Genomic DNA, 24,441 nt, shown 5'->3' on the forward strand with positions numbered 1-24,441 from the left:
AACACACACATAGCCTGTATGAACACACACAGGCAGGCTCAAGCTTGCTCAAGTTCCCTTTATCCCATCATACACATGGATTCTCAGCTATTGCTTATGTATCTGCACTGCTTTTTGTCTTCCCATCTCAGGAGGGAAGGCAAAACCAGCATATCCTGAACCAGTGACAAGCACAAACTGAAGCTACTGATATCAAACAAGCTTCATTCATGTCCTTCTTGCAAAGAGAAAGCTTCACCAGGAAATGAATTGATCTTCATTTGGCTTTTGTAAAGATTATGATCAAGCTTAAAAGAAAACAAGTGTTCAGACTGCTATTCATATTGCAACTTCCTAATCATGCTCCATTCATTAATGCTTATTTTAGTTTGTATTTTGCTGATTCAGTTGCACATGCCTTCTTGCAAAAGGGACTATCAATATTAAATCAATTGTGTCTACCCTATGAAGCACAGAGAACACCAAACCCTTTTCTATTACCCACACAGCTTAAAAGACCTAATGGTGCCTGGTACAGTTCAGCATTTACAGATCCAGAACACAAGAGTCTCAAACTATTTCTAATCATTAAAGCTCTAAAACTCCCTGCTTTTCCTGAGGACTTTAAAGCACCTACCTTATTTCCAGTAACTATTTCTCAGAAATGTTATGCTTTATATTTTAGAATTAGGGCATCAAAAATATTCACTATAATTTAAATATAAAGGGATATACAGGCATGTCTAAATGCACATTACTTATTCAGCAACTTCTAACAAGAAATTACCTCCAAAGTTGTAAAAAGAGAACGTGCAGAACACAATTAATTTTTGAGAGATCTCTTGTAATAAAGTTATTAGGTTCAGACACATCTAAGGCACATAAAAGCCAGAGCAATTACAAGTGTCACATCCACTTACCCATCTCTCCCCATGCACACAAGCTATTTCACACATAGGAAGAAAGAGATTGAGATCTCCTCGGTCTGGGATTTATTGAACGGCCACAATCTGGGGACAGCAGAGAGGAGAAGAGGAGAAAAAAAAATCCGTAATGGACTCAGAAATGATTTCAAAGGATTCATCAGCTGTGGTTGACTGTCCTTTGAAAGAAGCCATCATCTGCAGGACGTGCTCATCCCCAGCAGGCCCCCATCCTCCTGCCCTTCCCAGCACGTGTTCAGACCCGAAGGCAACACACCCAACTGCCTTGGATGCTGGAAAACTAAATACATGACTTCAGAGCCAACGCTGGTGAGAGATCAGTATTAGACTCACACTTCTGCCGTTTGTCTGTGAATACAAGACCTATTTAAAAGCTCCTGTGGCAACAGAGCAGCTCTCTGCAATACGTGCCAGCAGATGGGTAGCACAAACACACAAGCTTTGACTTCTTTAGAAGCCAACTTCCAAAGAAGTGTATCCAAAGCTTAATTTAGTTCATTTATTTTCACGAGTACAGTTTAGTCAGAAGTATTTATGATAATGCAGGTATTTTTCAGCACCAGAGTTCAGAGGAGCACAAAAGCAAGTTGTTAAATTATACTAATCCTACCCTCTGCCAAAGCATGCATTTAACACTTATCTTTACAGTAGTAAATGTTTTAAAGCACATTTCATAGATAGAAGTCTTCCCTGAAGCATCATGTTCCGAACTTGTGAGAATAGGGGGTAATTTTCTAGCTGGGAAGGGAAATTTGACAATCATGATGGAAATTAGGTACCATGTATATAAATCCATGGTTGCAGCATTTCAAGATTACACTATGCAGCGTAATGACAGCAAGAGAATCTCCTAACAGGTACTAAACAAACCCTAGAGTTACTTTCCCCAAAACACTTCCTCACCAACTGAGTTTAAAGAAGATATTGAGACTTCTGAGCACCGAAGGCTTTTGACACAAGCCCAGCACAGAGCAGTCAAAGTGCACTTCAACCACCTCTACTTCAAACGGAAATAAAGCAAAACGCAAGCTCTCCTGTGTCCCCAGCTAACTCCAGATTAGAAACAAAAAATAAACCCCTAAACCTTCCAGTAGGAAACTGCACACTTTTAGTTTTGGGGTGATTTGTCATAGCACACAGTGGAGCCAACCCTGCCTGCACAGCACTGCACTGCTGAGCCACAGTGCTGGCTCCCTCCTGAGAGGTCACAGTAGCAGGCACAGAAAATAATAAGCCAATAGCAAACACAGCTGGAAAAGTGTATGTTAAGAGACTTTATGAGCCTAGTTTTCAAGAAGAAGAATTACTGGGAGTCCAATAACAATCTTAGAACCACAGGGTGGTTTGGGTTGGAAGGGACGTTAAAGCTCATCCAGTTACAGCCCCTTACCATGGGCAGGGACACCTTCTACTAGAGCAGGTCGCTCCAAGCCCCTGTGTCCAACCTGGCCTTGAACACTGCCAGGGATGGGGCAGCCACAGCTTCTCTGGGCACCCTGTGCCAGCGCCTCAGCACCCTCACAGGGAAGTATTACTGGTAGGCACGGAGGAATAAAGATCAAACCCAGTACTTACTAGCACACTGGTTTGTATTGCTACTAGAAAAGCAATGCAGCAATAAAGCAGCATTTTCCTCTCATGAAAATCATTCAAAAGCCACCAAAAGCTGCAGCACCATCAGTGGAGAAAGAAAAACCAAGTTGTTTCAGGTCTAAAGCTGGGTTTGCAACGCCCAGGATCTTCAGAGCAGAGTGGGAACAGATGACCACAGCCTCAAGCATTCCTTTGGGGAGCACAAGAACCACGATCAGCCTCGTAGATGTTGGGTAGATGGGGCATCCAGCAACCTGTCCTGAATTGCAAAACTGATCTTGTCTTGGTGAGCCTTGTCCAAGGCATATTTCCTTTATGCCAGAGCTTTGATACTGACACTCACTGGCCTGATTTCTTTACTTGCTCTTCCAGAGATTTATCAGGTGGCATCTTTCCAAGTATTGGAAAACACTGCTTTTCTTTTTCATGGCTGAAGCCATAAAAAGCCAAGGGCAAGAGTGCTTCTCAGACAACAATGGATCAGACCCACAACTATCAACTAGGAGAGGAGATACACAACTAGTTCTCACTTCTTCCTAAAGATAAAAGTATCTTAATACACTCCCACATCCTATTCAAGCAGAATTTCTCATCTGGAAGTCATGGGGTTTTTCTTTCTTACACTGTCTTTATTTCTTAATGTTTCTTCCTTCAGTTATTTGATGAAGAGAACTCACTACAGCTTGCTTCTCTTTTTCTTGCTATTATTTATATGTGGGATTGCAAAAAGAAACAAAACCAAAACCTCTTTGAGAAACATAACCTATTGTGCATGCAAGAGAAAAAGCTCTTTTGACCTCCTCTGTTTGCAATAAATAGCAATGACTACAAACAAACAGTCATGAAACTATTTCCCAGCAAGTATCATCAGCATAATTCAAGTAGTTGGTTTTTGTCCTTCTCCTTAGACTCATTTCATCAAGTTGGCTAAACGAAACAGGCAGAACGTGACTAGAGTAACTGCCGTAATACCACAAATGGGTGACTCCAGGAACATTCCAGCTACTAAAAGCTTGAGGACATCAGTAATAAAGAGCACTCTCTCTTGCTGCAATAGTATTTGCAGATCTCTACCAGAAAGAATATGCTCATGTGGGTAGGGGAAAAAGCGAACAAGCATTTTGCTTCAAGCAAAGCCTCAAGGAAGTTGTATGCTTTCTATTTTGGGGAAGAAACAAGATGCTAAGACAAGTATGATGCCAGATATATGAGGCAGCACACAGGGCAGTGTCCTGCCCAGGTCATGATACATGCTGAGGAAGTATCTCATTTCAGTACCTTAGTACAAGAGAAAACTGAGACAAGGGCACCTGCAAAGCCTGGTCTTTTTAGTTATTTCCACAGTGGAGGAGATAACACTCTTTTTCACATGAAAATAAGCAAGTATACTAACATGTGAAACTTTCCTGAGACCTGTGAGAGCAAACCACAGGGCATAGACAGACAAAACATTGCCGATCTTGAAGCCCCTGTGAGCAGATACAGCGTCCAGCACAGGATGAGAACATCTTGGGTCCAGCACAGCAGAGATGTGACGGTGTGCTCTCATAGGCAGGGCAATGAATTACAGGTCTTCAAGGCCCATCTTCCTGGATGGTCCTGATTCACCTAAGTCACACCCACATTCATGACTCCCCAAAGACCTATTCAGTTTTGATTATAAAACCAAAACCCAATTCTTTGTCCCTGCAATATCCCATAACCTGAGTGGAGGCTGAGACCCAAAGGTAGCCCTGTGGCAGAAAGCAGAAGGGGTGGGCCAAGACCCCAAAGAGAGCAGTGCCTTTTCCTACAGTGTGCTCCCCTCCACCCCAGCATATGTTCTATCACCCCAAATGTACATGCTGAGAGCCCCCAAAGGGCACACAGAGACCACTTTACATAAAAATCAAATCAAGAACTGATTTAGTTCCTTTAAGATGTCAAAGAACAACCCGAAGTCTTTAAAACTGCCTTTCCCACTATATCCCAAAGAAAGACTCTCAACTTGCTGCTACACAGAAGTCTTTGGCAATAAAACCAGATGGTGCTAAAAAGCCCAATTGCTCCCAAGGCAGGCAGCTACAGACATAAGTGGGTGATTCAGCCACTTGAGACACTCCAGAGTGATGACTGACTCAAGCCCAAAACACAGCACTGGGAAACACTCCAATCAAGTCAGTGGTAAGTGCCCATTTAATCTTTAACAAAAGCTACAGGTGATGCCCCCTCTGCTCTGATCTCATGAGACCCCACTTGGAGCACTGTGTGCAGTTCTGGTGTCTTTGGCATAAGGAGGACATGGAGGTGTTGGAGCAAGTCCAGAGGAGGCCATGAGGATGATCAGGGGCTGAAGCACCTCATGTATGGAGACAGGCTGAGACAGATGGGGCTGTTCAGCCTGGAGAAGAGAAGCTGCCTGGAAAAGAGAAGCTGCATGGCGACCTCAGAGCAGCTTCCAGTGTCTGAAAGGAGCTACAAGGATGCTGAAGAGAGACCTTCATCAGGGACTGTAGTGACAGGACAAGGGGTGATGGGTTCAAACTTAAATAGGGGAAGTTCAGTTTAGATATGAGCAAGAAGTTTTTTACTCTGAAGGTGGTGAAGAGCTGAAAAAGGCTGCCCAAAGAAATGGTAAATGCTCCATCCCTGGCAGTGTTCAAGGCCAGGTTGGACAGAGCCTTGGGCAACATGGTCCAGAGTGAAGTGCCCCTCCACATGTCAGGGGGTTAGGAACTAGGTGATCTTAACGTCCTTCCCAATCCAACCCAGCCTGTGATTCTATGATGAAGCTCCACCCAGGACACCGCTCTAAGGCCATGCCAGTACACACAAACCCTTTACCAGGGGCATGCTGTAAAAACCCAGAAGTAGATCCCAGTACACGCCAGCATGGTTTGTCCATGCTTTGCCCAACCCATGTACAGAACCCACCAGCCTCCTGGATGGGAAACCCTCAAAACATCTGATAATTGAGCTGTGGAAGTTGCTTATCACTTAAACTGTTCTTCCTCTTCACTTTAATATTTTGAGCCTTTTCCTGCATGAGAACAGTGGTTGAGATTCCAGCAGCAGGAATATGTCATCTTTATCCAATGATTCAATAGTCCTAACAATTGTGGGTATTATTTTTTCTTAAATCTGCTCCTTAATCCCATAATGCCATAAAATACCATTGAATCGGAGCCTAGCAGGATTCCAGAGGAACACACTTTTTAAGAGATAATGAGAACTCCACTTTTATATTAGATAGGATTGAAAACAGAGAACAGAGAAGTCAGAACATACCAGATGGCAGATTATTTCATAGCTTTCCTTAATATGATTTCTTCAACCTGAAGCATCTGGTTCCACTATCAGAGATTATTAGATATTGGATAAGTTGGACCTGCAGGCTGATCTAACACAGCAATTTTGATTTTCCCTCTAACCATAGGAGAGATTCCCATTAAATCATACATCACAGAATGAAACAGAAGAGCATAAAATCTAGTATCAAAGAGGGGACTATTAGCAGCCCCTACGATCCCATGTAAATATGCTTCACTTTCTATAAGGAAAACAACATGTCTTAAACCCCCCATCCTTCATAAGGAAGCAGGAAATGCTGTGAATTGTCAATTAACTCACAGATCAGCCTCCTCCTTCACAGTTTTTGCAGGAAATAGAAGAAAACTCTCTCCAGCTTATTTCTGGAGATGTGTGTACAAGCCCTGCAGTCTGCAGGCAGCACCTTAGGCACTTCCAATCTAGAAGCAGGAACTGTTTCCCAAAACACACAGGAATCTCAAGTCAAAAACCTCATCAAGCAGGACAGAAATGTACTGCCTACCTCATGCCACTGTTTCACAGCAAGACTTAAAATAAGGTCCTCTGCACCAAAGTACTACTCCTCCTGCCTTATGTTAGCCAAAGGAGTAGCAAGCAAGATACCCTCTCCCCAGCCCTGGCCCTGTGAAAGACCTTACCTTCTCCTAAGCACCATTCCTATACTCAACACCTCTTTCAGCCAGTTTCTCCAGGGAAACTAACTTCTATCCTTTCTGCTGCCTCTGGCTATGCACTCAAAATGCCACCAGGTAGGACTCGTGATGCCTCTTTATTGCCAAACCTGCCTGCAAACAGCAATGAGCAGGGACACCTGCACCTCTGAACCCTTGGTGATGCTGACCACAAGTTAGAGGAGTCTAAATACAAAAGATTACAAACATGCCAAATTTCCCTTAAACTCTCCTTAATCCCCTTCACCTTGGCCACAAAGGGGACTTCTCCAGAGAAGAACAGGCTCAGGAGACACCTTATAAGAGTCTTCCAGTACCTAAAGGGGCTTACAAGGAATCTGAAGAGGGGCTTTTTACAAAGGCATGTCATGACAAAACAAGGGGGAGCGGCTGAACAGCCTTTGGTTGAAGCAGATGGGCTGTCTACTACATTTAAAAGTAATAGCTGCTTTGTAATACTTATCAGCTGGAGGGTTTTCAACAGTTTTTCCCCACTAATGCTGCAACTTTGAAACCATTTAGGCTAATTTCCTTTGACTTGAATCTATTTTAATCAGAGACCAGTATACTTGACTTAAATGTTTTTTATTAAACCCGTCACAAAATCACACAGAATGGCATGCACAAAATAGCAAATAGATCTTCAAGTCACAAGTAGGAGAAGCTGAAACTTTTCTAATCCTCCAGCAAACTCAAGCTATTTCATAACCAGACCAAGTGCTCTCTTCCAATACCATGACAATTGATCCCTAGAAAAAAAAGCAATAACCAGAATACGGCTCCTGAGGTTCTTACATAGATCTAAAGCATTAAGTTATGCAGCAGCAGTCAGTACCCACAAATTCCCTCCACATTATCAGCCCAGCTCCAAAATGATTCGTTTTTAATCAATTGCTGTGTCTGCTCTGGCCTCTCCACCACCCTCCCATGAAATGACGGATGGTGGCACTAAGCAAGAACACAAGGCAAGCCTCAAAATGTCAGAATTAATCCTTTTCAAGGCCAGGTTGGACACTGGGGCTTGGAGCAAGCTGCTCTAGTGCAAGGTGTCCCTGCCCATGGTAAGGGGCTGTAACTGGATGAGCTTTAAGGCCCCTTCCAACACAAACCAGTCTGGGATTCTGTGAACCATCTCATTTTCAGCCAGACTACACTGGTTACTGAGCACGGCCCTGTAAAGGATATGGAGGGGAAAGTGAACAGTGTCACATGAGAATATGAAGGCAACCATCACTCCTGGCTCTGGGATGATACCTAAACGTGCATTCCTCATGGAGCAACTGGTACTTACTTGGTTGGACGATAATCTGGTATGGAACGATCCAGTGAAATTTTCTCACTGAGGTAGGAGTTGTACCCATATTTCTCATGTGGTCCCTTTGCTTTCTCCTCCTCCTCAGGAGACAGGGTGGCTGGGAGGCCACCTTTACCACGTCCACCATAGCCTTCAATGAGACCAAGTGACTTGGACAGACCTCGAGAGAAGAAAAAAAGCCACCATCACTGTTACAATTCATCACTCTTATTTCCAAGCTATCAAAGAAGCAGACACAATCTGAAAATCTGGGGTGTTTTGGTTTGGTTTTCTGAAAACATTTCAAATTCTGGTTCTTTGCCATTCACTGGACTGAAAATGACTTAAATCTTGAAATTCCTCATGGCTCAGGCACACTGTTCCAAACAGCTCTGCCACCACAGCATCCAACTGATAACCTGTCCCACAGATCCGGGCATTTATCTAGCTGTTAGGAAGGCTAGTCAGGCCTCCTGCCCACTCTCAGAGAGGTAATTACATGTAAGGTTAGATGTCCCCAGGAGAAGGATAGCTTGAACACAGTCTAAGAATAAACCAGGGTTGGTTAACTGCCAGCTGAATGAATTTTTGCTCAGTATGAACAGTGAACAGCATACAAATGTTACAGATTTAAAAACAATTTCCCCTCAAAGCTTTCTTATCTTTTGAAGTACAGCATTCCCATTCCTTTATCAAGTGGAATTATTTATTTATATTTGCACAGCTGAAAGAAACAGGCAACGTTCAAAATGAGCTGCACAGAAAGAGCTACACTGGTGATTCAGTGGAGATTGTGGGCAACCAAGTTTATGCTCATGTTATTATTTATCAGACAGGACTCCTTGAATTTTAATATTGCTCATTAGCAGAGACTCATACTCTTTCTTTTGTCAGAAACAAGCAAAGTATTGATGTTTTGTTTTGTGGCTTGGTTCTGGTTTGTAAAAAAGAAACCAGGGTATATTCTCCTTTGTTTGAACAGCAGAGCCCCAACTCTGAGAGCAGAACTGACTGTTATCACCACTGATGCTTTGGAAGAGACAGTAACCTTGAGGTCCTGAGGAAATGAAGCCTCTCTGTTGACTGCAAAGACACCTGAGAAATGCCAAGACATGGCTTTATACCCAGCAGCTTTGACTGATGAGCCTATAATGCCATTGACTGCTTTCTTCCAAGGCCATAATCATGACAACTAGGCACACACATCCCCCAGCATGCATTTGTCTCTCCTCACTCCTCACTAAGTGTATTCCCTTATTTCTGCATACGAACTTCTTACTTCCTTTACTACTATAAACCCTGCCTTGATAAATAGAAGTAAATCAGTGTCATTTAACCAAAGGAATTGATTAAGGTGACAGATCCACACGTGTTGGGCAGGGCTCTACCATGAGACCATCATCCTCTCTCTTGGTGCCACTCAGGACAGCAAACACAGCCGCAGGGATAGTCACAAAGATGAACATTCCCAGGTGCAATGTGCCAAGGAGGATCTCCGTGTCTGTCCCTATGCTGGCTGAACATTTCATCCTCCAGCTCAGGCTGTCAGAAGGGTTCATCCGTGCAGCCTGGATGTCACTTCAGTGTAGAGCACTTCACAGCAAGAGTCAAGTAATGCCTGGCAAGAAAGATCATTCATGTCCAAGCAGCGGAGGATGAAATCTGCTTCCAGCTGTCTGAAAAGATGGCTCAGAAAGAGGCAGGACTGAAACCAAATCGTTCCAGCAGACCCTCACCCAGCCAATCCATTCATTTACCTTTACTTGCCCCATTTTAGTGCTGCGCAGAGAAAGGCACATTTTTGTGAGCTTGAGATGCCTTCACTGTAACTTTGGAAATTATCCTCAAACCAGCCCATATGCTTCCTTGGCATTTGGGTCTTAAAGGGTAAGCCATCTCTCACATCATGCTTAAACAGCTTAACACTGCAAGTGAATCGTAGTCATAGGATGGTTTGTGCTGGAAAGGACCTTAAAGCACATCCAGTTCCAACCCCTGCCACTCGCAGGGACACCTTCCACTAGAGCAGCTTGCTCCAAGCCCCTGTGTCCAACCTGGCCTTCAACACTGCCAGGGATGGGGCAGCCACAGCTTCTCTGGGCACCCTGTGCCAGCGCCTCAGCACCCTCACAGGGAAGAGCTTCTGCCTAAGAGCTCATCTCAGTCTCCCCTCTGGCAGGTTAAAGCCATTCCCCTTGGCCTGGCCCTACAGACCCTTGTCAAAAGCCCCTCTCCAGGTTTCTTGTAGGCAATGATTAAGTGCCTCTAGTGATGTAGAAAGGGACATGACCTCTGAAGCCAGGTTTTCCCCACACACAACTATCCAGAGCTGGTTTCCACTACAGCCTTCTGCTGTGGCCTCTTAGTAGCACATGCTTATAGCACCTTCACACTTTGAAAGCCTTCAGCCCTTTGTAAACCTGCTTGAAATTGGCCCAGAAGAGCCAGACGTTACAGAGAGACAGCAAGCAAGAAGGAGCAAGATCATGATCCAATCAGCCTCTTTCCTTGAAGAACAAGGTTAAAAGTAAAGAGTCAGAACTATTCCCAAGTCCCAGACCAAATCCTTTGTCATTCTGGGCAGGCACCAAAACAGAAGGGCTGAACCACTGCCAAAAAGTCTCTCCTGAAGCCTGCTCCAGCCTATCCATAGCAATAAATAGCATTAATCCCCCTCAGAAAGCTTGAGGAGTCATTCACTCCCATGTGCATTTTGCAAGGTCATGAGATGGTAACAGGCTGCATCAAGATAAGATGTTCAGTGCAGATCTGTGAGCTTCACTCATCCTTAAACCACATTCATTCAGCGAGTACCTTACAAATGAAAACATGATTTTATTTTTAGATCTCCTAGAACATCTGAGCTTTGGGACAAAAGGAGTGTATTGCTCTTATATTGCAGGAATAGCAGGAATAAAAGACACCACTTAGAGCTGCAGAGATCCGAGTCACTCCTGCCGAAACAGCCAGCCAATGGATCCCCGGGGGACTGACAAAGACTTGGCTATAAAATATAAATTATTATCTATATTTCATATAAAAAATTAATCTCTACAGCAAAATCATTCCTAGACTGAGTACAGTTGTAGTAAATATGATAGTCTCTCCTTAAATGGGTGGTATATTTCATAAGGAGACAGCAGGTTTCTAGGACAGAGAAAACCTTGGTAAAATACAATATAATATGATACACAGCCTTCATTTGTAAGGCCCCCAGCCAAACAGGCTCCCCTGGCAGTAGGCAGGCTGGAAAAGCATTTTGCTGCATGTCAGCCTAGATGAAGGAAAACATTAACCCAACCCATACAAAGCTCAGCTGAGGAAGCTTGCTGTCATTAAGGCCAGGGAAGAGGGAAGAGTATCTGAAACTGAAAGGGGTCCTGAGCCTTAACACTGAGGGGGAAGGAGGGAAAAGAACAGGAGGAAACAATGTAGGAAAGATTTATGGAAAAGCAAATTTTTTAGTTGCGTCCTCCTTTCCTACCACGTAAGTTACAGAGCACGCACAGAGTGAAAGGCACATTCCTATAGGGAAGAAGAACACAATGCCTCCTTCTCTAGAAGGTATTCCAGGTTGCCCAGAGAAGCCCCATCCCTGGCAGTGCTCAAGGCCAGGTTGGACAGGGCTTGGAGCAAGCTGCTCTAGTGGAAGGTGTCCCTGCCTGTGGCAGGGGTTGGAACTGGATGAGCTTTAAGGTCACTTCCAACCCAAAACAATCTGGGATTGTATGAAATAAATAGTAGTGAAATGGTACTAGAAAATAAAGAGAAAATTAAGATAGATACCTTTGAAAAATACAGCTCTTAAACATCATGGGTCTTCCAGCCCAAATAACTCTCCTACAGACATGTGTTTCAGGCCTTGCTTTAGCCAGAGATCCGAAGGCTAACAAGGAATTTCTGACTCAGGAAAAAAGGCAAAACCAATGAGGTAAATAGCTTAACGTGCATTACACAGTGGAGACAGCCTCTGTGTGACCTCTCAGGGAAGATAGAAAGAGAGGACACAACTGATGGGCTTTCAGGGATATTTTATGAGAAGCCAGAATAGATACCAAAGGCAAAATGTCATGGCTAATGTTGGAAATGATGGAAAACTGCTGAAGTTTTGAGTGTTGCCCTGCTGATCACTGCAAATACAGACTATAAAGGGAGGATTCATTAACCAGAAGGGTAGCTGGGACACGGGCACCAACTTCCCTTTTAGCTTCAATGGAACATAAGACCTGTATTTTCTCTTACTTCCCTGCAGCATGCTTTACCCAGTTTTCACCCACTCTTTGCTCTGACCTTTTATTAGGCAGAAGAACACAAGTTCCTCTGAGTGCAAGTTACACCTACACAGCACATAACCATGCACTGCTCAAGGACTATGGGAATTGTCATGGGAATTCCAAATACAACTGGCTCTGTCAGCTTCCTTTGCTCTCACTGACTCCCCAAAGTGCCCGTATGCTTGTGCAAAGGAAACCAAAGGTAGCAGTAAAAGGATTAGAAGGTAAGAAATCACTTTATTGGGGAAAAATAGAAACAACAACAGTACGAATTTATAAAATGAGCTTAAATACTGGAGTCCAGTGGAAAAATCAGAGGGAAAAACCCCTATACAGTTATATCCAGTGTAGATGCCAAGTATGTTTTCCCCAGAGCTGATCAAAAGCCAGCTTATCCCCATAGCCAAACACTGCAGCAGGCTTCCAACAAATCCCTCTTGCTGAAGGATCACTGCTACCACCTTCCCTTTGGACAGTACCCTCCCAGTCAGCTGTCTTTAGGAAATACCTAAAAAGGTGCTCAGGCATTGAACAGGCTGGAGTCACCATCCCTGCAAGTGTCCCAAACCATGCAGACAAGGCCCTTAGTGCCATGGGTTAGTGGTGGCCTTGGCAGTGCTTAAAGTTCTTTTCCAACCTAAACAATTCTGTGATTCTATAAAACCAGGCTGCCCAGGAAAGTGACCGCTTCTCAGCATAATAGTATATCCAAGGATAGATTAGATGAACATCTGTAGCACAAATGATTTAAGCACAGATGCTTAAATACGTACATCATGATGGAAGCAGTCAATGTCAAGTCTTCTTCCTACCCTGTACCTTATGAAAAGGATGGGAAATGACAGTGCAGTCAAACCGCAGAGTTTGAAGTTGAGATGTTGTAATAGAACTATACATTTATACATACATATATGCATATACGTACATGCAAACTCATATTCAGAATTGAAGTTTTCTTATCTGTATGGAAATGGAAACAGGAAAATTACCTTTAGAGCCAGAGGGAGGATCAGCTCCTGTTGCATGGAGAATTCAGTCATCAGGAGAATTTCAAAGCCAGGCTCGCCCTGGTTAGGCCATTACAATACCCAACTTCTGGTTCCAAATGATAATTTCCTGATCAAGATTTGCCTGAGGCACGAAATAACAAATTTTCCAACTGGCTGAGGCTGTTCTGTTCAGAGAGATGAATGTAGGGGATTCTAAAACCTGGGACTAGTAGATGAGTTTGGACATAGATCTATGCTCGCTGGAAGTCTGAAGACATTACTGTCTATCATTCTTCTTCATGTTTTTAAAGTAACTTGATGAAAGAAAAAAAAAAAACAGGATTTGGTAACAGAACTGCTTTAGAGTCAGCAAACTATAGGCTGGGTAAAGCTCTTTGCAGCTCAGCAGGGAGAACAGGCAGTGCTCCAATGGGAGCCTTACAGACAGGTATCCTGTTCAGGTACAGAAGACACAACTGAAGATGATTTATAACCCAGGGAAAACACAGATGAAGCATTCCTGGCCATGTAATTAAAGCAACTCTTCCCAAGTGTGTACTGACATAACCACCTCAGAAGATGCCCTGCTGCAGGGAGCTCCCCCTTCTAAACAAGGGATCTATCCCTTTGGGTTGTTAAAGGTTTGTCCCAGAATGACCAAGGACCCCTCCTGCCCTGGGCATGCTCTGCAGTTCCACATGGATACACCTTCCCCGTGCTCTTCCCACCCGCACCTTGCACCCCAGGGCACAGGGTGCTCATAGAGCTGGTGCATGCACCCCAAAGCATCCCTGCATCAGCTGCAGGCAGAGACTCCTGTGACTGGGATGCAGCTCAGAACTTTTAGGGATGAAATATGCTCTAATAAGCCACATCATTACATCAGCTGGTGCAAGATACATGTGCTGTAAGGAAGGAAATGTATATTTCGGCACTGATACATTTGAGGCAGTTGCCAAGTACTGGAGTCACATATGTAGCACCAGCAGCTGACTCCCAGCTCCAAATAACAGACTTGGATCTGCTAGGGGGATGGATACAGTGTATTTGCAGAAAAGGTAAAGAGAAGAATGTGTTGCAGCAATCTCATTTGCTCACTCTGACACAACTTCAAATTTGTACCTCTAACATATGGGACCATCATATTCTAGAAATATCTGTGTTACTTACTGGCAAGAAGGGAGAGGGGAAAAGGCAAAAAGTAGACCACAACATATAACAGAAAAGAAGATAGGGGTCAAAAACATCATTAAGATCATTCATCTGACCCCAGGTACACTGCACCCATATTCACAACACTGAAGAACTCCATGTCAGCTCATTTATTAAACCCTAAGGCCAGCTTTCAAGGACTTGCTTTTACTGAGACACAGGCACAATCACTTCTCCAGCAACACACAACAAAACATACTTCCATGAAGTGTTTAGAACAGTCTCAATCTTCTCACTGTTATTTTATACTGGCATAAACCATCACAAAGAACCCTCATGCGCAGGTAGCTGTGGAAGCATGGGTAGCAGGTAAGGGTTACATTCCCATGGCTGAACTTGGCCAGGGACCAGTTTTGTAAAAGTCAGTAAGAAACCCAGCTTGGTAAAAAACACCAGCTGTGCAGGGGGGTAAACTGACCTTGTAGTTAACGAGTATCTTGAAGGGAGGAATAAGGAGGTTAGAAAACTGAATGTGCCTGTAAATAATAAAACCACGGAAGTTTCCCAAGAATATGTGTGGATAACAGCCTAGCTCTATATAAACCCCAGGCTTAAGCAGAATAAATCGATCATTTCTATCAATCATATTGGTTGTGCTGTGTTCCCTCCGCATCGCGACGACATGGAGTCTCCGACAGGTAGCACTAAGCAAGCAAAGAATACTCTCAGTGAGGAGAGGGGTAAATCTATAGAACAGGAACCCACATGGGAAAGACATTCTTCCTAATCGCCAGTCTAAACCTCCCCTGGTGCAGTTCCAAGCCCTATCCAGCCTGGCCTTGAACATGGGGATGGGGCAGCCACAGCTTCTCCTCACATTGATGCAGCAAGATTAAAGCACAACACCAAAGCTTTGTCCAGCAATACATCTGCAGTGAGTTAACATACAGCTCTCCAAAAACTGATGAACTGTCATAAGAACAGTCTGCATTAGCAGCCTACCAGTGCAATATAATACCAACCATGGCAGGATTCACATTAAAAATCTGATACTGTTCCACTAACTGCAAAGATCAATTCAGGGTGCATCACCATTCAAAAGACAGACAAGATCCCTGGTCCCTGCACCTAATGGTGTATTGATTCAGTAGACACCCAAGTGCCAGCTCTGAAGCCAAGTAACATGCCAAGTAACTCTGAGCGTATCGGATAGTCTGGGACACAGGAGCTGGAATGAGAAAGGCCAAGGGTAAAAGCAGTCTTGCATATTGATGCTGGTCTGCCATGAGCCTGTTTGGGTGATGAATTAAGCAACTGTCTGCTGCTTTATTTTTAGAAGATAGATTGCAATTCAAGCAAGTACAAACTATCCTGCTTTCCTATTTGAGCTGCCTGGAAATCCGTCTGGCAGGACACATGCCTATGTGCAAGACCTGCTCAGGAACGATGGCAGGAGCAGCACTGATGGCAGTTCATTTGTCCAAAGAAGTTATAGATAGGGGCTTTGGGCAACTTCTGGAACAAGATGATCTTTAAAGGTCCTTCCCAATCCAAATCATTCCATGACTGTGATTCTGCACAGAGATCTCCCTGTTTGAAAATCAACCCAAGCATCAGAAAGACAAAGTAAAATTAGGACACACTGCTCATTAAAACATCTTTAGGATAGGCAGTTTAAGAAGTTCACAAACCCTTCTATCCTCAGCAGCAAAATCTCACCCCTCTCATCTGTGCTGATGCAACTCTGCAAACTCTTCATCCCCAGATAGTCACTTCCTACCAGCCACTGGCAGAAGCCCAGGCTCAGAGGATCCTCCTGTTTGACTCCACATTGCTGCTTTCATGCTCCAGTGAAACTTTTACCTTCTATGGGTAACACAGTCCATTTGCAACCCTGTCACAACCCTTCTGCATCCAGCCACAGCTGCAGCTGGAGCACAGCACAGAGATGCTCAGCTTCAGTGCAGCTCAGGACCAAGCAGCCGTAAGTGGAGAAACAAGAATGTAAATCCATCCTGCCCCAGAGAAACTGCAACTAGAGTCACACCAGCAGTGGGCCTGGGCTACCCCCAGGACTGGAGCAGAGCCACGGGACCAAGTATGGGAACAGGGAGAGAACAGAACCCACAAAAACATAAGGCAACATTTTTTCAACCCCATTCAAAGGTTAAAAATAATCTTTTGCACTTCTATTTTCACCAGGAATCTGTTATTTCCAGATCGTGTTTCTGTAACAAGCTGTTAGTGTTTGTGGTTTCTTTTAATGCATGTTCTTGTTTTCCTTTTTGTAAAACATTTCCCCTCTCCATAGATTAGCCTCTTGGAAAGGGGGGAAAAAAATGCCATTTGGCAAGAAATGAGATGAAGAAATATCACACTGTAGAGCAGATATCATAAGCACAAAGCCAGTTACTTCGTTTGGGGGTTTTATGGTTATGTGATAAGTTACACATTCAGCAAACAACGTGTGTCAGCCCCAGGCACGGGGCATCTCCTCCACAGAGCCACTGGGAGCAGGGAATGGGAAAGGGAAGGAAACTGGACATGGTCACCAAACCACTGTACCAGCTCAGGCTATAAAACCTTATGGATGCTGACGAAGCCAAACTAGGAGGTGTCCTCAGCGTACTTCCAAGTCTCTCTACACGGGCCCTTGGAACCATATTAGCGCACCCTAATTCTGCTCATGAAGCTATTCTTTCAAGATCTACATACTGGAAAAGGGATGACAATTCCTCACAATGGGCTCTCCCAAAAGAAGAATGAACATCTTGAAGCCAACATGAAATTATGATGTCAACACAGCTGCAAAAAGAGAAACTCCGAGTTAAAACATGCGTCTTCATGAAGTGTGTGCATCCTTCCTGCTAACTTGAGTTTTACTGAGCAGTGAACTTGCTACCTACTTTTTAAGGTCAAGAAAGTCAATTTTACAGGGTTTTGCTTAGTGAGTTTAATTCCTTTGATAAGACTTGTTCTGCCTATGTTCAGATGCTACACTCGCTCAGCAATAAAGCCTATTTCCTGTTGGTTTACTGGTGTGCATTCAGTGCTCTCACACATACAGGACACCCCAGAGAACACTTCTGCTCTTCACATTTCTTCCCATCTGCTTATGCTCTGCAAATTGGTCATGAGGGTGACACACCATAACCTGGAATATCTAAAGACAGAAATAAAGGCACTAATTCGGTCATCAGAGAGAAATGTTCCCCACTGCAATGACTTTAATCATGTACACATCTGCATTCTCCACACACCCCCACTACTCACAGATCCAGGACAGTTTATTCAATGTGATGAACACAGAAGCACAACAGATACCTCTTATTGCTAGATAAGATATTAGATACCTCTGAGATTGCTCTAATAGGTCTTAGTCGCTAAATGGCGACATCAGAGCTTTAAATTCATGTACTTTGCTACCAAACACAAGTTACTGAACTCAGTAAAACTATTCAAGTGCTGAAGTAAAGCATAAGCTTAAATGCTTTGCCAGATGTGGGTCTTGATGAAGGAGACCTGGAGCTTGCTCTCTACCATCAATGCAAGTTTATGAATGGTTGTGCTGCACAGCATTGGAAACAATTCCTAAGAGGCCACAGGTCTGTGACTATTTAACTTTGTGTTTCTATAGAGAGATTCTGATGATAGGCACTAAGTGCTTTAAAAACATAATTAATGCTCAAAGCACTCCTGAGAGGGAGCTAAATGTATGACTCAGATTTTAAACTACCTGAAGTAGGACCGTCCTTGTTTTTTATGTAAAACACAAAGAACATAAAACTTGGTACAGGGGGTACATGGTATAACAGGGTTGGTCCTATTGGGCTTGGTTCTCCAAGAGAACACAAGAGAAAACATGACTCACTCCTATTCTAGGTGGTCAAACACAGAAAATAAGTTGTCCAAGGTGACTTAGCCAGAAAAGGTCAGTGTTCAGAGACAGAATCCGAGTTCTTTCTTACACTGATGTCAACGAGTAGCTCCCCAGCACACAGGAATTGACTTGTTGTTTTTGTGTCAATACTTTGAGTCAAGAAAAGATTTAAATGCCTTCCACTGCTTGCTCTAGACATGAAGAAAGAAAGTTATCAAGTCTGTATTTTAATTAATGTCCAAATTCATCATCTTAAGCGATCTGGGAAGTATCTTTTGACCAAACAGTGTGTTCTATTTTCTTCTCGCTCCTCCACCTGCTCAGGGAGCAACACAATTCACTCCCCCAGCACAGAGCTACACTCTTCACCCATACACAGATTAAAGGGCTGAAGAGGGAAGAAAGGCTGCTGTATGATGCCCAGGGTCACCAACCTCATTTAGCAGCTGCTTGCCTTTCCATATCAGACTTACCAGGGAATCAGATTCCCAGTGCAAAAAGCTGCTGCACTGGACATCAAGCTGCTGGAGCTGAGCCCCATCCCTTCAGTGTTCAAGCAGGTCCTGGGGATGCTGAGAAAAAGGTGCCCTGAAAAGATGCTCTTTCTCAGAAAAAGAACTTAACAATTCCCCAAATGGTTACAAATCCAGTGCTTACAGCAGAGAATGAAAACCAGTCCTCACTGGGAGCTTGGGGCAGGCAAAGGGAGCTGAGGACCCAAAGTGGGGACACCTTCCTCTAGCAGGATAGGGTCACACTCTGCCCTGACTCCCACAAGGGAGGAAGGGGATCATTTCTTCTCCCCTACTCTTTCCCAAGGACTTCCCTTCCAGGATCTGCCACATTTTTCCTCTCTGCTTGCCATGACAAAGCCTCCTACACCCCGCAAGTTTGCAGAGACTGCATTCTCCTTGGGGAAATCATTTATTTATGAGCAAAACACAGCTCCTGCTTCAGATGCAGGTCAAGAGAAAACACAAAAGCATTATATTTATTTCTCCGTGTTTACTTATTAAGGATATATCACCTTCTGACAACAGCCGAGAACAACTTAGATCTACAGCTCAAAGAGAATAAGAAATGTTGAGCAGAAAGCAAGGAAAGGCAAGGAGAGCAGTGAGCTGCTCTCCTAACTCATCTTTTGGGCTTACATTTTCAGTTTACAGTACACACTCTCAAAGTGAAGGTGGAAGACTGAAGTATGGCCAGCACTTACTCTTCAGTGCTGCTTTTCAGTGTGAAGTTTTCATCATGCCAGAAGTTCACATCTCTGCATTCACTCTGACCACCAGGCACTGCTACAGCGACGCTGTGCTCAAGGTCCTCCTGGCATAGTCCTTGACCTTCCATGGTCAAGTGACTTTCCAGCCACAGCCCTGAATCCACATTCACAAGCCCTACACTGTGCACCATGCAGCCATTACTCCGCCTTTTCATAGAATCCCAGACTGCTTTGTGTTGAAAAGGACCTAAAGCTCATCCAGTTCCAACCCCTGCCACGGGCAGGGACACCTTCCACTAGAGCATCTTGCTCCAAGCCCCTGTGTCCAACCTGGCCTTCACAGGATGGGGCAGCCACAGTTTCTCTGGCCACCCTGTGCCAGCACCTCAGCACCCTCACAGGGAAGAACTTTTACTTCCATAAATCATCCCTGTTTCAGTTTAAACCCATCACCCCTTGTCTTGTTGCTACAGTCTCCGATGAAGAGTCCCCGTCTGGCATCCTTGTAGACCCCTTCAGACACTGGAAGCTGCTCTGAGGTTTCCGTACAGCTTCTCTTCTCCAGGCTGAACTGCCCCAGTTTTCTTAGCCTGTCTTCCTACAGGAGGTGATCCAGCCCTTTCCATTCAGGTATGGACTTGGGCTTGAAACAAAGACTGCAGAACATTTACATCTAAAATCTGGAGTTTAACTTCCTAAGTCTGGGAAAGGTTTCCCTGGAGGAAACACAGACAGAACTTGTGAACCTGACATGCTGCTGGCACCTCACTGTGCTCTCCATGAACTTAAAAGCAAGCCATTAGACTAATTTGCATGAATAAAATTAAGTTATATGCCTCAGAAACCAAAATCATGATCTCTGGGTAGAAGGGCATGCAGCTTGCAACCTGCATGACAGCACCTGAAGGCACTGCAGTGTTGGCAATTACTCCCCATACCTTATTCCACAGATGAAGCAAAGTATCAGAACTACTGAACCCAAGTTGCTAACAGCTTCGTAGCAGTCTGACTTCACAGGAGTCCTTCACCTTATTTCAGTAAGCCTTAAGACACATCCTTTTTATCTAGAACTGCCCAATTTCCTGAGGGTTGATGCCATTTGGAGCTCAAAACTTGCCAAGCCTCATTTCAAGAAAAGTTTCCCCTGTGACACATCACCCCCATTACCTACTTGTACCTGTCATCATTTCCTCAAGGTACAAACCTCATTTTGGTACTAGGCAGATAAGCAGCAGTTGGAACCAGGCTCTATCCTACATGCATGCAGATGCTCAATGATCCACACTGGGGGAAGGGGAGGAGGGAATAAGACACACAAAAATAGAGCACAAAAATGATAAGTATCTATGTGCTGCTCAAGGTTTCAGTTCCGAACTGGGTATGGCTATGGGGCTGACAAGAAAGAGTTTAACGTACTAGAAAACAAAAGCTACAAAAGCAACAAAAATAACCGTTTTTCAAAGGCTGAGACTGAGCTGAGCTCTCAGGCAGAAGCTCTTCCCTGTGAGGGTGCTGAGGCGCTGGCACAGGGTGCCCAGAGAAGCTGTGGCTGCCCCATCCCTGGCAGTGTTCAAGTCCAGGTTGGACACAGGGGCTTGGTGCAAGCTGCTCTAGTGGAAGGGGTCCCTGCCCGTGGCAAGGGTTTGGAACTTTTAGATTTAAGGTCCTTTTCAACACAAACCAGTCTGTGACAGTATTATGTCCTTTAGCCCAAAATATTTGTCACTCTTCATATACACATATCTTGTAAGAAACTTTGTGCTCATTTCTACTAAACCAGCCTCAAATATCAATCATTCCTGCACCAAGTCTTTGAAAGAGAGCAACGCCCCGTGCGTTACCCCCTGAACATCCCCCCCTTCCTGTCTGCTAGCTCATGCAGGTTCCCTGCAACCCCAAGTGATACCACCGCACAGCGCTCAACACTGCGGATGGAGGATGGAGACATCAGAAGGAACTTTGAGTAACTAAGGACTAAATGGACATTGCTGGCTACACTTCAACATCCCAGCATGGCTATTCTGCTCCTGTATAACTGAGGGCAGAGATTAAAAACCTCAAGATGAGAATATTTGACAAAAAGGACAATATATGTTTACTAATATCTCAAAAGGTCTCAGAGCAAATTCCCCTGGTTTTGTACACATTAATTAAAGAAATCAGTTAAGCCATTAAGTGGAAGGGCTGTGAATGTGTCATTTCATTCTTTATTTGTACCGAGCCTAACTCAATGAGATCTCACTACGTGACTGGGTTTCCTAAACACTGCCTAGGTATGAGTAACTAATGGCAACAGCAATAAATGCAATATATTTCAGGTGACTGCATGACTCCAGGAAGATGATGTTGATCAGAACAACTTTATCACCCTCCCTACGTGCCTCAGCAGGGATTTGAGCCTGGACTGAGGGCTCTGTGTGCTAATGCCAAACAAAAAAAGAATGGTAAGCCTCAACTATGCTGTATTCCATATGGCTTAAATGTATGGGATCTGATTATTGTCTTGGTTGGGCTTCAGGGACTAAACAGAGTTTTGCCAAATCTGCTTTCATCTTCCGCACTGTCAAAACTCACATCTCCAGCCAACACTGGCTGCCACTCCACTGACTGAGTTTTAAACACTTGCCTGTGCTTTGGAAAATGAACATCCCTCCCCTCTCAAGGCTGGAGAATGAGCTGCATCTCATCTGGGAGGGAAAACCCCATCTGCTGACTGCTACTGGGCCGCACAATATAGGAGAAGAAGGAAAGGCAAGTGGATCAGAAAGTACCAGCAGGAAACTCCTATAAGCATTTGAGGAGCAACATGTACCTATGCAGATGAGCTTTAAGGTCCCTTCCAAACCAAACCTTTCTATGATTCCATGATATTGCTGTCAGAGAAGCTGACGTATCTTCCTAGGGCAAGTTGACTGGATTTTGTGTTTGCAATTACAATTTTCATGTATTCTTCAACCTTAATGCCTACAAAATCCAACATTTCCAAGCATCGTCTATCTCTTACCTTACGGGAGACCATAAAGCAATGGAATCACAAGTACTTTCCAAGCACAAGGCTGTGTGTGGGCTGTCAGTCAGGGGCACAGCAGCCCCTCAGGATCACTGGAGTCTGTGCCACAGAGCAGACTGCCTGGTATGTCTATCCACACCACAACACAATAAATGCTTCCCTTATGAACTCTGAAATGAATACAGGGTAATTGCAGACCTCATTCCACAGCTCCCCATATGATACACGCCTGTAATTGTCTGCAGAACATAACTTGCTCTTTATGTTAGAAAAGAGTGATCCTGCTGTGCAGATTTCTGGTATTCATTAGAACTGCCATTGGGAATTCTGCATTAGGCTGTGCATGGGTCAAATGAAATCATAACCACCTGCAAGTCATTACCCATACATTAGGTCTAATCCTACGATATCCTATACTTAGTAACCAAGTACTAAGTCCTATTTCCTACTATTAGTAACAGAAGAAATGCTGAGATTCTGGTAAAAAGTTTCAGGTAATCCCAACTGATGGCCAGGAAAAAAAAAAAAAAGTCAGTAGGTTTTCTTCTCTGGTTTGATCCCATATTCCCAATGCAGTCATTGCTTCCCTATCCAAAATAAGCACATCGTGTTTTCATTCATATGATTCACTGTTAGGTTAAATTTAAACAAAGTCCATACGTTGGCATCAGATACCAAGAGGTGTTCAATGCCAGGCTGGATGGGGCTTGGAACAATGTGGTCTAGTGGAAGGTGTCCCTGCCTGTGGCAGGGGGGTGGAGCTGGATGAGCTTTAAGGTCCCTTCCAACACAAACCAGTCTGGGATTCTAGGATTCAAAGTACCTCATGGCCCAAAGAAGCAACCACAGCTCCATGAAGCTGCCTGTACCGTCATCCGTCCAGCACAGTGCTCTTTCGAGCCTCACTGAAGTAACAACATAGAGTTGCAATATCCCAACGACAAAAGAAGAGAGGGGAATAAATCCCTAATGACACTGCAGCCAGGTTTAGGTAGAAAATGTTATTTGAGTGCACCCAGCTGAGCTGATACGAAGTTCCTGGAAGAGCCCAAAGCTCTTTAGCAATCACAGAGTATCAGGACCACAGATTAGAACTCACTCAAAGCTCAATCACTAGCAAGAGCATCACCCAGACAGTGGCACGCTGCCAACTCACAGGCTCTCTGATGCCACGGGCATTCCCACTGCACCCTCTTGATGTCTCCTGACCAGGCAATACCTAGGCTTAGTCCCCCTGAGCTGATAAATCAGTCATGTCAACTAACCAAACACTAATATAAGCAGAAAAGAAAAGGAAAGAACAGCAGCAGGATAGTAAATGAAGATAGATGGATTTGGATTAGCATGCAGCTCTTGAACTGCAGTGTTACCTAACACATTAGAGCTGTCTGCAGCTGTCTAAGAAAGAAGATGGTCTAATCACCTCTTTCTTTCCATCAGGAAAGAGTGTACCTCTCTGAATCCCATCCAAAAGTTCAGGACCCTTGGGTTTCATTTAACCTCCCACCACCACCAAGGTTACAGGCAAGTAATCCGTGACCTTTTGTCATTTCTGCACATTGTATTATTGCTACAGAAGATGGTTAAATCACTTTCCAATCAGAGACTCAGTAAATCTGCTTATGCCTAAAAAACAGTCCACAGGCATACATACACATACATTAACTAAAGACAATCTGGAGAATTTCAGCTTCGAAAGCCAGAGCGTTAGGAATCTGGGAATGTCTGATCACAGCCACTCATGGAAATCTTTGGGTTACCGAGCGCTGCTACTCACCAGTGCAGCAGATCAGTACAACAGACACCAACTTATTCCCGTCTAAGATGACATCTATCAAACCCCAAAAGGTCAAACCTAATATATGCATTTTCAATTCCCCAGCTGCTGCAGAAAGCACACTTATTGTGTGCCCAGAAACACATGAAAGTCTCAGAGGTGACAAGTCAAGTATCAAAGGCAGGCAGATGGAGGAGAGCAATGGAGATGTAAAGACAAGTGGAGGAAATACAGATATCATGCAGCTTTCTCTACCTCTGACTTGGATTGGCCATAAAACACTGCCAAACCTTAAGACACTGCAAAATAAAGGATGTTTCTTAATCTTGAGGTGGTAAGCATTCAAC

At 44.1% G+C, this 24,441-nt stretch overlaps 1 protein-coding gene across 2 annotated transcripts in view; it reads right to left on the reverse strand.

Moving 5' to 3' along the window:
- Positions 1-24,441, reverse strand: part of GALNT17 (polypeptide N-acetylgalactosaminyltransferase 17) — a 182,893-nt gene that overhangs the window by 129,224 nt on the left and 29,228 nt on the right. Inside the window, exon 2 of one of the 2 annotated variants that reach the window (XM_061363645.1) lies at positions 7,788-7,971. In XM_061363645.1, the coding sequence (XP_061219629.1) occupies positions 7,788-7,971 (184 nt within the window). Of the gene's footprint in view, positions 1-899; positions 929-7,787; positions 7,972-24,441 lie in introns of those variants that run through there. The other variant, XM_061363646.1, reaches the window with a different exon arrangement.

Source organism: Neopsephotus bourkii, unplaced genomic scaffold, assembly GCF_033783945.1.
Source record: "Neopsephotus bourkii isolate Nb327-2 ecotype Australia unplaced genomic scaffold, CSIRO-AGI_Nbou_v1 NB_1154, whole genome shotgun sequence".
NCBI classification, from domain to species: Eukaryota; Metazoa; Chordata; class Aves; order Psittaciformes; family Psittacidae; genus Neopsephotus; species Neopsephotus bourkii.